Genomic DNA, 13359 nt, shown 5'->3' with positions numbered 1-13359 from the left:
GAGCATGAGCAGGGGTTGGGATGAGAGAGTGGGGGAGAGAGAGAATCCCAAGCAGGCTCCACACTCTCACCGTGGGAGCCCAACACAGGGCTTGAACGCACGAACTTTGAGATCATGACCTGAGTCAAAATTTAGAGTCAGACACTTAACTGAGCCCCCCAGGCACCCCTGGAAATAGGGTTTTTAAAGTGATAATTAAGGTACAGTGAAGTGTCATGGATGGGCCCTGATCCAACATGATTGCTGTCCTTAGAAGATTATGACATAAATGTGTGCAAAGAGGAAAGATCATCTAAGGACACAACTAGAAGGTGGCCATCTACAAGCCCCAGAAAGAGATCTGAGAAGAAACTGACCCTAAAGACAACTTCATCTTAGACTGCTACCCTCCATGAACTGGCAGAAAAAAACTTTTTTTCCTTGTAAGTCACCCAGTCCATGGTACTTTGTTATGGCAGCTTGAGCAAAAACGCCACAGGGGTTACCCTGTGTGTTGCAGGATGTTCAGAAGCATCCTTGGTCTCTATCCATTCATACCAAGGGCAATCCTCTAACCCCACAGTTGTGACACCTAAAAATGTCTCCACAAACTGGCAAAAGCCCCTTAGGGGCAAAATCTTCTTTTCTGCCCTACTGAAAACCATCATTTCAGATGGCCCTCTGGTCACCTCTGTTTTCCCAGTGCTCAGCACAGTAACTGCTACCTAAGAAGATAATCAAATATTTACTGAATAGTCACTTGCCTATTTCCCTAACTTGGGTCTCACCACTCCCTTGCAGACTCCTTTGGCTGTGTCAAAAATAAAGAAAAAGAAACAACAGACCCAAGGTGGAGTCACTTGCCCCCACAACAGCAACTAAGACTTAGTTGCATTGTAGGAACGTGACCTTTAACCAATCCGGAATTTCCTGATCAGCACTAGTGAGGTGATCTGCATGAGAGACCACCTCCCCTTGCCCCAAAAGGAATTTGACTAAACCATCCTATATTTTCTTTTGCTAATGACTTCCTTGTCCCACCTCCTTTCTGCCTTTAAAAACATTCCATTTTGTACAGCTCCTTGGAGCTCCTTTCTACTTGTAGATGGGATGCTGCCTGATTCATGAATCCCTGATGTTGATCCCAATTAGATGTTCAAATTTACTTGTTTGGATTTTGGGGTTTTTTTGTTTTGTTTTCTTTTTATAGCTGCAATTAAAATAGTGATTATTTCCAGTTTAATTTATAGTGGATGTGCAATTTTTAATGAAACAGTTTTCATTTTAGCATAATTTCTGGCAATTCGGTAACATAAATATCACATCAGTGTTAAACCTTATTTTGCTTGATATTGCTCACTGACCTCACATCAGATCCTCTGGTCAATTTAGTGAGTGGTGCTACTTTTAGTTTCCTTAATGCACCACTCATAATTAAAAAAAATTTTTTTTTAATGTTTTTTTACTTATTTTTGAGACAGAGAGAGACAGAGCATGAGCAGGGGAGGGGCAGAGAGAGAGGGAGACACAATCTGAAACAGGCTCCGTGTTCCGAGCTGCCAGCACAGAGCCCGATGCGGGGCTCAAACCCACAGACCTTGAGATCATGACCCGAGCTGAAGGCGGACGCTTAACCGACTGAGCTACCCAGGTACCCCTGCACCACTCATAATGTAGCAGATGACATGACCATGACAAATTCTTATATAACCATTTGAAGCTCAGAGAACTCAAAAGGAAAACAAACGGCCATTTAAATGTGAAAACGCTGAACTCTAAGTCATAATGAGACTCCACACATTATCCAGAAACCCAAAAGCATACCAAAAAGCCAAAGTCAATGGAGACATTCTTTGCAAAGGGGAAGTCACAAATGTCTCTGGCACATTCATAAATTTGTTGTCTTAACACTGGCACGTGTACTGTCATGTTATTTGAAAGCGGATGTGTTTGGGCTGGGCAGTGATGTGGGGGCAGGGAAGGGACAGGAGGGCTGGCTCTGAGATGCCAAAGAGAGGCATTAGGAACTCTGGAAGGAACTGGGAACTGGTCTGGTGGACATTTTGCAGAGACAACAATTTCTGACCAAGCCCTTCCAATGATTTGTAGCTTGTGCTCAACTATTCACAAGACAGTTTTCAGGGCATTATTTTAAATTGATACAGAATCTATTCATTTACAAAATCCATTTATTGCATTCTTTTTGATTAATAGCTGGGATTCAGAGTGTTAAAAATTTGATTTATCCAAGTGAAAAAAAAAATAAAGACTAACATCATTTTGAAGTGCCATTTCTGAAGTATATGCTTGATGTTTCAAAGTTATTGTTCGTGACTTTAGGTTCCAGTACCCAACACCCTACTCCAAATAACAAACGACTACATTAAACTTGGGCAACGACCATCATGTAACTGCTGTGATGGGCATGCTGGCATCCGGGCATTAGGAGCTGACATTCACAAAAGAGGTGATTTATGATATCCTGCTTTTCCAGAAATACAGAGGCTCTTAACTCTTCAGCTGTTCCTTGTGGCAAAGAGGTTGAAAAGAATCATTTTCTCAAGTTAGTTTCTCCATGGAAGAGGAGAATGCCTTAAGGACATCCTGATTTAGAAACAAAACCACACAAAACTCCTTTGCCAACACGTCTGTGAACCTGCAAAGCTGGCGGATGTGTGGATGTATTTTTACAGAGAGAGGTTTTAGAGACAGGAGGTTAACTAACCAAGTGAGGATGTTCTGTTAACTTATTTTTCCCAGGAAAGACAAAAAAAAAAAAAAAAAAGAATGACAATCAGCTACTTATCATATTGAGAAGTTAACCCCTTCACTTGGGCATTTATGAACACGAAGTCTGCCTGGCAACCCACAGGGGCACACTCCACCCACCACACTGGAAACGTCAGCAAAGCCCACGCTAGTTCCTATTCCGTTTATTTCTCGGCTCGATCTCAGCACTCTCATCTGATCTTGTTCGACGATTGAACCTTGGACTCATTTCTGCGTCTTGAAGATCATTTCTGAAAATGTAAAAAAGGAAACAGCACCTTAGAAAATAACGATCATGATTCTTCCACGGCAGTTTCTAGTTAACATGTGCTTTCACGTGCACTGTTTCATTTAAACCTCCACATAGTCCTCTGCTCCACTGGCTAGTCTATTACAATAATAATTATTAGCATTTTTAAATACATTTTATAACTGACTTAGCAAAGATCACAGGCTGTAAGTGACAGAGGCAGGAATTGAACCCCTTTCTTCTGAATGAAAATCTAGAATAATTTTACACTTTGCTTAACATGAACAAAACTGGAAAAAAAAAAAAAAGTGCTCCTATCCTAACAAGGCAAAGTCAGAGCACAATGAAATCATTCTCCTAATCCTGAGAGCTGAGGTTGTAAGGCAACCAAGAAAACAAAATTCCAAAGAAAGATAAGCGCCACCAAAGAGAGATGGGCCACACAAGTTCTCACTTTTGACACAGCACCGGAGGAAGGTGGCTGTTGTACAACCAGGTAAGAGGTTATCAGCTGACATTTTAGTGAATTCTGAACTATGGGCTAGTACTGAAAGGCCCTAACACAAGGAGAGGCCACATGCACTTGCAAGCTCTTTTCCAGGAGCCTCCCTCAAATGCTCATGAGAAAAACTGGGAGCAGGGCAGGAGACTGAGGACAGCCCACTTTGGTGGCACTGGATAAAGCTGGTGAATGTGGGGACAGGGGTCAGGCAGAAAGCCCTACCTCTTCCTGGGATTGTTCTCTTCTATGAAGTGAAAGCTTTCAGTTGCTGAGGGAAACTGAATGTCCCATGGCAATCGGGCAAAGATCTAAGGTCTCTGGAGGAGGAGCGGAGGTAAAATCAACGAGCATTGAAGGACAGGAAATCAACCTGCACTGAAGGACAGGAAATCAATTGCAAGAACACTGGCAAAGATACTTTCCTGCCGAGGAAATGGTAGAAATAAAAGCCTCTACCTCTGGAGGAAGGGCAGAAAATCATCTTAGGCTGATGTTCTCAACACCAAGCAGAGCCTGGGTCAAGGCAGTCTGACAACCACGGGAGGGAGAGGGGGTGGGCAGAGAAAGCTCCGCCCACAAGATCCAGGCACATGGGGCCTGCCAGAGGCCTGCCAGAGACCACAGCTGGAACAAGAAAGAGAGAGCTCCAGCGGGCCCCCACCAGGAGCCAAGCACCAAGTATTAGGGAGTAACAGTAAACTGCTGAGGGAGAGGTATGGACATGGAGAGAGGCCCTTCTGGGAGGCAGGCATGCAGACAAGGCTGAAAGGTCAATGGAAACAAAAGCAGTGAACAAAACCTTTCTACAACCCAGCCCCCACACTAAGCACAAGGTAAAAGTAGCCCACTTGTTGAAGATCTTGATGCCTCTGATATCCACTGAAGGTCATGTTAGGAACAAGGGAATTCCAACCTGGGTCAACTCCCCACACTAATGGCCTGACAGAAGAAGCAAGCCTGTTTCCATGTGGAAACACTATTTTAACTCAGTATCTACGGCCCTTCACAGTATGTCTAGCATCCATGCAAAATGTACAAATGCACAAAGAAAAAAAAACAATAAGTCCATCGTCAAGAGATAAAGTAACCAACAGAAAGACTCACATGTTGAAAACTTTAACCAACTAATTAATATGATAAAGGCTCTAGGGAAAAGCTGGAGAACATACATGGAGAGATGTTTAATGGGTGGCTCTGAAAGACAAAGGTCATTATTGTCCCTCCCTCATGGTACCTCCCAGAGTCTAAGAGGTTCCTCCCCAGGTGTCAACACTGCTGCTTTCTCCACCTCCACAAAATTAGCATGTTCCTTTTTCTTAGCTGTAACTTTACCTTTTCTCCACTAATCCCCTACCACACACAGTCCTTTGACCAGGAAGAGTCAAGCTTAAGAGGAATAAGAACATTTTCATTAAACTTTTCAGAGACTCATTATGTTCCCCACTTTGACCCATGTGGGCCAGAGCAATAAGACTCGGTGGGTCGTATACCAAGACAAGTGCTTACTATTTTTGATTTAGGACAGGGGTTGGCAAACTTTCTGTGTAAATGACCAGATATTTGGGGCTCTGAGGGCCATATAGTCTGTCGCAACTCAATTCTTATAACAGAGAAAGAACCACAACCAGGAGATGTATGTGGCAGACAGTAGGCCAGATGCCCTGACCTAGAACCACGGCATTCCAGCAAGTGAATCCAACAAGCTTAACCAGAATTAAGTCTGAATTCTCTAGGACCCCTCTTGGCCAAGCTGCCACCCAGAGGGTGTACCAATCTGGCCAGTATATGGTTGCCATTAGGAGAAAGAAAAAAGCATCATGCCTAGGAATAGCTGAGGAACCCTGGGTTTCTGAAATAGGTCAATATAACCCAACATGCTTTTTGCCCTAATCATTACCCAGAAAGCGACCCAAAGATAATTCCTTTCTGGGGACAGCAGCATTCAGTGACCAAACTTCCTTACTAAGTTGTGTGGACCAGGAGAAGGTGAGGGAGTTGGTATTTTTAAAGGAGGCCATTTCAACATTAGACGCCTGTGGATTATAGGGAGGATAAAAGGTCGAGTGAATCCCTTGACCATCAGCCCATTATTGATTCCAGGCATTCTCTTTGGCGAATGGGCTCTTATTATTGATATGTTCATGAGTAACCTAGATGGTTCAGTTAGCACCTGTCAGGCTTGTTAGTCTCAACACGGGGGATCTGCCAATCTGTGGCCTTCATGATCACGTTTATGATGTGTTCAACCTTAGTTACGTCTTTAAAGGCTCCATCTCCAAACACAGTCACATTGGAGGTTAGGGCTTCAACATATGAATTTTAGGGGAACACAATTCAGTCCATAAGAGCCTCCATGGACCAGGCCATTCAGTTGTTGTTGTTGTTGTTGTTGTTGTTGTTTTTAAGTTCATTTATTTGTTTTGAGAGAAAGAGAGATCACAAGAGAGAGGGAGAGAAATAATCCCAAGCAGGCTCCACACTGTCAGTGCAGAGCCTGATGTGGGGTGAGATCATGACCTCAGCCGAAATTAAGAGTCAGGCACTTAACTGACTGAGCCACTCAGGCACCCAGGCCATTCAGTTTTGATGACAAGAACCTAGTAGCAAGCAAAGAGCTGTTTTTCAGAAGGTGTATAGCTGGTAGCTATGTGAGGCTGGACACAACTCCAATATCCCAAAGGGTGCCTCTAGCTGAAGGCCGCCTCCCTTTGTCAGAGGCTCCAATCAGGAAAATCATTAGTTATAAAGACTTGTAGCTCTGAGGGGTCATTAGGGTTGTGGGAATGCAAGGGTATTAGCACTTGTCTGTGTGTGCCTCTTCCTTATCAGAGAATTTGCTCTGGCACTTACCGGATGGGGAACTATAAGTACACAACACATCAATTCCCACATACATTCAAATTTAGAAACAACAATAGTACAATGAATTAGCCCAAAGGACCCCACCTACAAGGTCACATTAGCTTCCCCATGGTGAACCTTATCCAAACCCCACAAAATGAACTCAGGCACTTCCTTTCTGCACAGGACAGGGCAGGGTGGTGAATCTGGTACTTATATCCAGCAGAGCCATCAAATCCCTTCCCAAAGTTCAGCAATACATCCAGACTGGTACAGACAGACTTTCATCTCCCTTAGGGACAGGGGAGCCTCAGCTCCACTTCCCATCAATAAAGCTAGAATAGCCAAAACAATTCTAAGGAAGAAAAATTTATACTGACCATGATAAATGCTGATAAGGATAAGGAACAAGAAAAATTCTCATTCACTGCTGGTAGGAATGCAAAACGGCACAGCCATTCTAGAAGAAAGCTTGGCATTTTCTCACAAAACTAAATATAGTCTTACATACAAATCCAGCGATTACACTCCTTGGTATTTTCCCAACTGCACTGAAAACTTATGTCCACACAAAACCCTGCACTTTCTTTTTATTAAAATATAATAATAAACAGCACTTTATTCATAATTGCCAGAACCTGGAAGCAACCAAAATGTCCTTCATTATAAAACTGCAGCAATGAAGACAAGGTGTTGTTGGTGAAAAGACAAACATATAGATCAACAGAACAGAACAGTGATTCCTGAAATAGACCCACACATATATATTCAATTGACTTTTGATAAAGGCACCACAGTTATTAAATCGAGAAAGGATAGTTTCTTCAATAAATAAAGCTAGAGAAAATGGAAACCCACATGTAAAGAAGAAAAATTGAACCTCAATGCTTATTGTGCATCATTTATAAAAATTAACTTGAAATAGGGGGTCCTGGGTGGCTCAGTCAGTTAAGCGTCGACTTTGGCTCAGGTCATGATCTCCCGGTTTGCGAGTTCGAGCCCTATGTCAGGCCTGGAGCCTGCTTCAGATTCTGTGTCTCCCTCTCTCTCTGACCTTCCCCCGCTCGCACTCTGTCTATCTCTCTCAAAAATAAATAAAACATTAAAAAAAATTTTTTTAATTAACTTGAAATAGATTATAGACCTAAATATAAACCCTAAAATTTCCAGAACATAATTGAAAACCATTGGGTTAGGTAAAGATTTCCTAGGTAGGACATAACAAGCACAAAATATAAAAGAAAAAAAATGATTAAATTAGATTTCATCAAAATTTAAAACTGCTCTTTGAAAAACACTATCAGGAAAATGAAAAGGCAAGTCACAAAGTGGAAGAAAATATTTGCAAAATACATTTCTGACAAAAAAGTCAGAAATTTCAAAAGTAAAAAACCACCCAATTTACAAAATGGGCAGAAAATGTGAGGAAGCATCTCATCAAAAGACAGGGATGGCAAACATGCATGTGGAAGGAAGTTCATTAACCTTTACAGAAATGCAAATTCAAATGACAATGAAATACTGCTATAGATCTATTAAAATGGCTTTTTAAAAAAACATCATCATCAAGTACTGGCCAAGATACAGAGCAACCAGAACTCTCACTCCTGGTGGAAAACAGCTGGGCAGTTTCTTATCAGTTGAACATACACTTGGTATATGATGCACTAATGCCAGTCACGCTAAGGTATTTACCCAAGAGAAATGAAAACTTACATCCACATAAAAAACTGCACTCAAAAGCTTACAGCAGTTTTATTCATGATCCCCCAAATCTGGAAACCACCCAAGTGCCCATCAGCTTTTGAATGTGGTACAATCTTACAAAGGAATACCAGTCAGCAATGAAAAGGAACTACTGATAGATGAAAAATATGGATAATTCTCAAAAGGGTTATGCTAACTGAAAGAAGCTAGACACAAACAACTACGTTATTATTCGGTTCCATTTACAGAACATACTGGAAAAAGAAAAAACTGTTGGGACAGAAGGCAAATCAGTGGTTGCAGGAACCAGGAAGGAGACTGAATACAAAAGGGTACCAGACAATGTTTTGGTGTGATGGAAATACACTATATATCAACTGTAAATAGTGGCTACATTGCTATAAATGTTTATCAAAACTCATAGAACTGAACACCTAAAACCGGCAATTTTTATTATCAAACCTCAATAAACCTGATAGAAAAAAGAAACACCCACAGGCTCACTCTGCCTTTAGCCTGTTTGGCTCCCCAACCAAAAAGGACAGAGCGAAGCAAGGGCCACCCACGATAATTATTTGATGAGCTTTGGCTCCTATTGCTCTTAGGTGGTTTACCTTTCCCGCCATTTTTCTCATCTAACTCTAAGGGCTTTTTTGTTTTTATCTTTTTTGCTTCATATATTTGGGGCTCTGTCATTAGGTGTGTATATACTTATAATAATGTCTTCTTGGTGGACTGACTTTTTTATCATAATAAAATGTCTCTCTCTGTCTCCAGTAACAATCTTTGTCTGAAAGTCTATTTTGTCTGATATTATTATGGCTACACCAGACTGTTGGCATATCTTTTTCTATGCTTTTTAACTTATTTGTGTCTTTGAATGTAAAGTGTATCTTTGGTAGACAGTGTATACTTGGATCATGGTTTGTTTTTAAATCCATTCTGCCATTCTCTTTTAACTGAAACAGTTAATCCATTTATACTCAATGTATAGGATTTATGTGTGCCATTTTGTTGGTTTCTATGTCATATGTCTTGTGTTCCTCTATTCCTTCATCACTGCTTTCTTCTGTGTTATTTTCTAGTTTATCATTTAATTCCTTTGTCATTTCTTTTACTGTATTTTAAAATTTACTTCCTTAGTGGTTGCCCTGGGGATTATAATTAACCTATTAATTGATAACAACCTAGCTCAGATTAATAACACCCTAACTTCAAAGGTATTCCACAACTTTGTTTCTATATATAGCTCTGTTGCTTGCTCCCACCTTTTTGCTACTGTCATACAAATTACACTGTGTTTATCAACAGAGACTTAGAATTATTGCTTTGCACAGTTCTCTTTTAAATAACACAGTAACAACAAACTACATCTTTTATATTAACCTATACTTTTATATTTACCTTTACTGGTGCTCTAAATTTTTTCATATGGATTCAAGTTATTGTCTAGTGTCCTTTCCTTTCAGCCTGAAAGACTCTGTAATATTTATTATAGGACATATTTCCTAGTAACCAATTCCCTCAGTTTTTGGTTCTCTAAGGTCTTGATTTTTCCTTCGTTTTTGAAGTACAGTTTTGCTAGATATAGAATTCTTGGTTGGCGGTCTTCTTCTCTTAGCACTTTGAATATGTCTTTCCACTGCCTCTGGCCTACATGGTTTCTGATGAAAAATTACCAAATTCCTTGGAATGAGCTGCTTCTCTCTTGATTCTTTCACAATTTTCTGTCTTTGGGAAGTCTCGTGAGCTTCTTGGATGTGTAATTTTTTTCTTTACATTGGATTTAATAAGTTTTCAGTCATTATTTCTATACATATTCTTTCTGCCTCTTTCTCCTCTCATTATAAAGACTCCCATTATGCATGTGATATACTTGACAGTGTCTCACTGGTCTCTGAGACCATACATTATTCTCGTCTGTTTTCCTTTCTGTTCCTTGGACTAAGTACTCTCAACTGATCTATCTTCAAGTTTGCTGATTCTTTCTTCTACCTGCTTAAATCTGCTGTTATCTCATTAGTGAATTTATTTTAGCTGCTATGCTTTTCAATTCCAGAATTACTATTTTTTTCTAAACAATTTCTATTTCTTTATGAGTATTCTCTATTTGGTGAGACACTTTGTCATACTTCCCTTTAGGTCTCTGAACATATTCAAACCAGCTGATCTAAATATCGAACAGTCCAATGTCTGAGTTTCCTCAGGGACATTTTTATTGGTTGCTTCTTCCTCCTGTGTATAGGCCACCATTTGTTTCTTTGTATGTTTCAATTTTTTTGTTGTTGACAACTGGACATTTTATTTTATTTATTTTTTTTCTCAACGTTTATTTATTTTTGGGACAGAGAGAGACAGAGCATGAACGGGGGAGGGGCAGAGAGAGAGGGAGACACAGAATTGGAAACAGGCTCCAGGCTCCGAGCCATCAGCCCAGAGCCTGACGCAGGGCTCGAACTCCCGGACTGCGAGATCATGACCTGGCTGAAGTCGGACGCTTATCCGACTGTGCCACCCAGGCGCCCCTGGCAACTGGACATTTTAAACGATCCACTGTGGCAACTCTGGAAATCAGATTCTCCTTCCCCAAGGTTTGTTGACATTGCTATTTGCTACTGTTGTTTAGTGACTTTCTGAACTAACCCTGTAAATATGCATTCTTGGTTGTGTGTGGGTGGCCATTTACATGTCTGCTAGGTGAGTTTAGTGGTCAGCTAATGGGAGTTTCCCTAAACATCTGGAATCGACATAACACAGAACCCCTTGGTAAAACCCAAGGGACTCTATGCATGCTGGGGCAGGCATCCAACACTTGGTTAACAACTCTGCCTTATGCATTTAAGAAAAAGAAGAAGAAGAAAGTAAAGAGGGGCAAAAAGAAAGGGAGCATGAGAATCCCAAGCAGGCTTGGCATCATGAGCACAGAGCCCAACGTGGGGATGGATCCCGGGAACCATGAGATCATGACCTGAGCTGAAATCAAGAGTTGGATGCGTAACTGAGGGAACTACCCAGGTGCCCTAATAAAAGGAGGAATAAAATGTGTGCAAACATAAGCAGATTTATATGTTTGGTGTTGGAAAGATGAGGACTACTATACAGTGGGTTCTATTCTCTCTACAGAGGAGGAGAAAAGATCTCCCGCTGGGGGTGGAGCCATTGCAAAGAGCCAAGGTTTCAAATAATCCCTGTGAGGAACAGGACAAAGAAATGATCACAGAAACAGTAAAACTGCCAGGCAGTTTTGAGGGCCCATTGAAGGGTAATCATGAAGTTATAATGGAACAAAGCCACCCCGCTGTACTGCAGATCATCACTCCTGCAGGTGAAGATGAATGAAAATCTAATGCTTGTCCCTGTTCCTTTCCTCCTTACTTATCAGCAGGACCTGGAACAAGTCCCCTCCACCACTCCCATTTCCCAGACAGATTCCTAAGGAGAAGGAGAAGGAGAAGGAATCAAACTGCATTTATTCTACACTAAACACGTCTTATGACCAGGAACATCTAGGAAAGGACTGAAAGTTTTCTTAGCACTCTGAGCCAGTGCTTAAGGCTAAACTGTGAATTTCTCATTGGAACAATTTGTCTTTAGAAAAACAACTTCTGACAAGTGACCAGAATTATTACACTGGGATTCCATTTCCAAGCAGAAATGTATAGAAACAAGTAGCAAGCTAGAAATCTTTACCTTAATGTGTGTGAATTACTACTTCCTTAGGTCAGAAAGCACAAATACTCTTTTATTTGAAAATGAACTGCGTGGAATTACAATTTCTCAAAGCACATGCTTACTTCTTGATGATGAACACTCACTTATGTAATGCTTCCCAGGCTTCCTCTTCTTCTAGAAGATCTCTTATGATGTCTGAACTAGAACTAAAAGGAAAGGCACATCAACACTGCCAGACGATAAGAAGACCATACAGTTTTATTTATATGAAATTCTAGAAAATGCAAACTTCTCTATAGTGACAGAAAACAAACCAGCAGACCAATGATTACCTCCTGGGGGCAAGGGGGTGGGCGAGGAGGGATTACAGTGTCACAAGGAAACTCTGGGATCTTCATTGTGAAGATGATTTCATAGCTGTGTACATGTATCAAAACTCATCAAAATGTGTGCTTTAAATACTTGCAGTTTATTATACATCAATTTCAATACAGGTATAGAAAACTCAATAAATTAGCAAAAATAAAGAAAAAAATCATCAAACCTCAAAAAATCCCTCAACATAAAACCTGCATTCAAATGGAATACAATAAGAGCCTTTTTAATCTCCTATGGCAACCAAAGATCAAACTGTGTTTTAAAAACCTCACTCTAGTAATGAGATTCACAAAGAGACATTAAGTTCCTAAGTGGCTTTTAGTCCTTTGTAACCAAAGTAAAGTAAAATTTAATTAATTTGAACTGTGCTAATAGTGGAATTCGTTACAATGCAACCTAGTTTGAAGTGTTGTGTGATCTTTGGTTTATCTGTGTAGGGTACAGGGTAAATAAGGTTAGAGAGGGCATGTATTATTTCTTTAAAGGAAAAAACTGTTTTAAGGCTTTTAGCATCTTGTTCTTACTCAAATTCCTACCAAAAAAAAAAAAAAAAAAGATGTACATCAATAGCGAAAAAGCATTTCTTTAGACATCTAAGACAAAGAATGTGAAGGGCATGACATAGGACAACTGAGAAACAGCAGTCACTACCCCAGGGTGGAGAAGGCTAAAACCAAAGAAGAACTTGCTCTGGGGTGAGAAACAACAGGTTTGTCAGGGCCAATCATTATCTAAGGAGACTCTGATAACAAAAGTTTAAAAATTAAGGAGACTTAAAGTGGCAGTGAATCGTTCTCAACAACTGACAAATCACTTGGAAGCAATGTTTGCCTGTGGTACATGAACAAAAAAGGCACCAAGCATCAATCAATACTGTTCTGTGCCAAATATTTTACTCCAGGGGTTCCCCCCCTCCCAAATCCCAAGACTCTCAAGGAGCCATATGTAGGAGCCTTTCTGACTATGGTTCCTGTGTATAATGACCTGGTTGGGGGTGGTGGGGGGGATTCCATTTGCATGACAGGTGTAGTGACCTTCCAATAGAGCTAGTTCAGAGGTTCTCAGGTTCAGGATAAGGATCCGCATATGGGAACAGCAATACTTTTCAGTATTTGTGGCTTGAGAAAACACATAATAACAAAGTATTATAAATTTAGTAATACTTTTAGTCTATATTTTATTCATTATAGTGACATATGCAGTGAAAAAACAGTAGTACCTGAATTTGTGAGACACTCTTTATTATGTCTAAAGATAATTC

At 40.5% G+C, this 13359-nt stretch overlaps 1 protein-coding gene across 6 annotated transcripts in view; it reads right to left on the bottom strand.

The window, feature by feature from the left end:
- Positions 1-1906: 1906 nt before the first annotated feature.
- Positions 1907-13359, bottom strand: part of RAD18 (RAD18 E3 ubiquitin protein ligase) — a 110580-nt gene continuing 99127 nt past the window's right edge. The window contains exons 13-15 of one of the 6 annotated variants that reach the window (XR_005795661.1): positions 13083-13216; positions 11864-11926; positions 2969-2999 (exon numbers count right to left, since the gene is read on the bottom strand). Coding sequence is in view for 3 of the 6 variants with exons in the window: in XM_040492091.1 (XP_040348025.1) it covers positions 2897-2999; positions 11864-11926 (166 nt within the window). In the remaining 3 variants the exon portion in view is untranslated. Of the gene's footprint in view, positions 3000-11842; positions 11927-13082; positions 13217-13359 lie in introns of those variants that run through there. The other 5 variants (XR_005795663.1, XM_040492091.1, XM_040492093.1 and 2 more) reach the window with 5 other exon arrangements.

Source organism: Herpailurus yagouaroundi, unplaced genomic scaffold (genome assembly GCF_014898765.1).
Source record: "Herpailurus yagouaroundi ecotype Mexico unplaced genomic scaffold, PumYag 183, whole genome shotgun sequence".
In the NCBI taxonomy this organism is placed as follows: Eukaryota; Metazoa; Chordata; class Mammalia; order Carnivora; family Felidae; genus Herpailurus; species Herpailurus yagouaroundi.
This window is presented reverse-complemented; position numbering and strand designations above follow the sequence as displayed.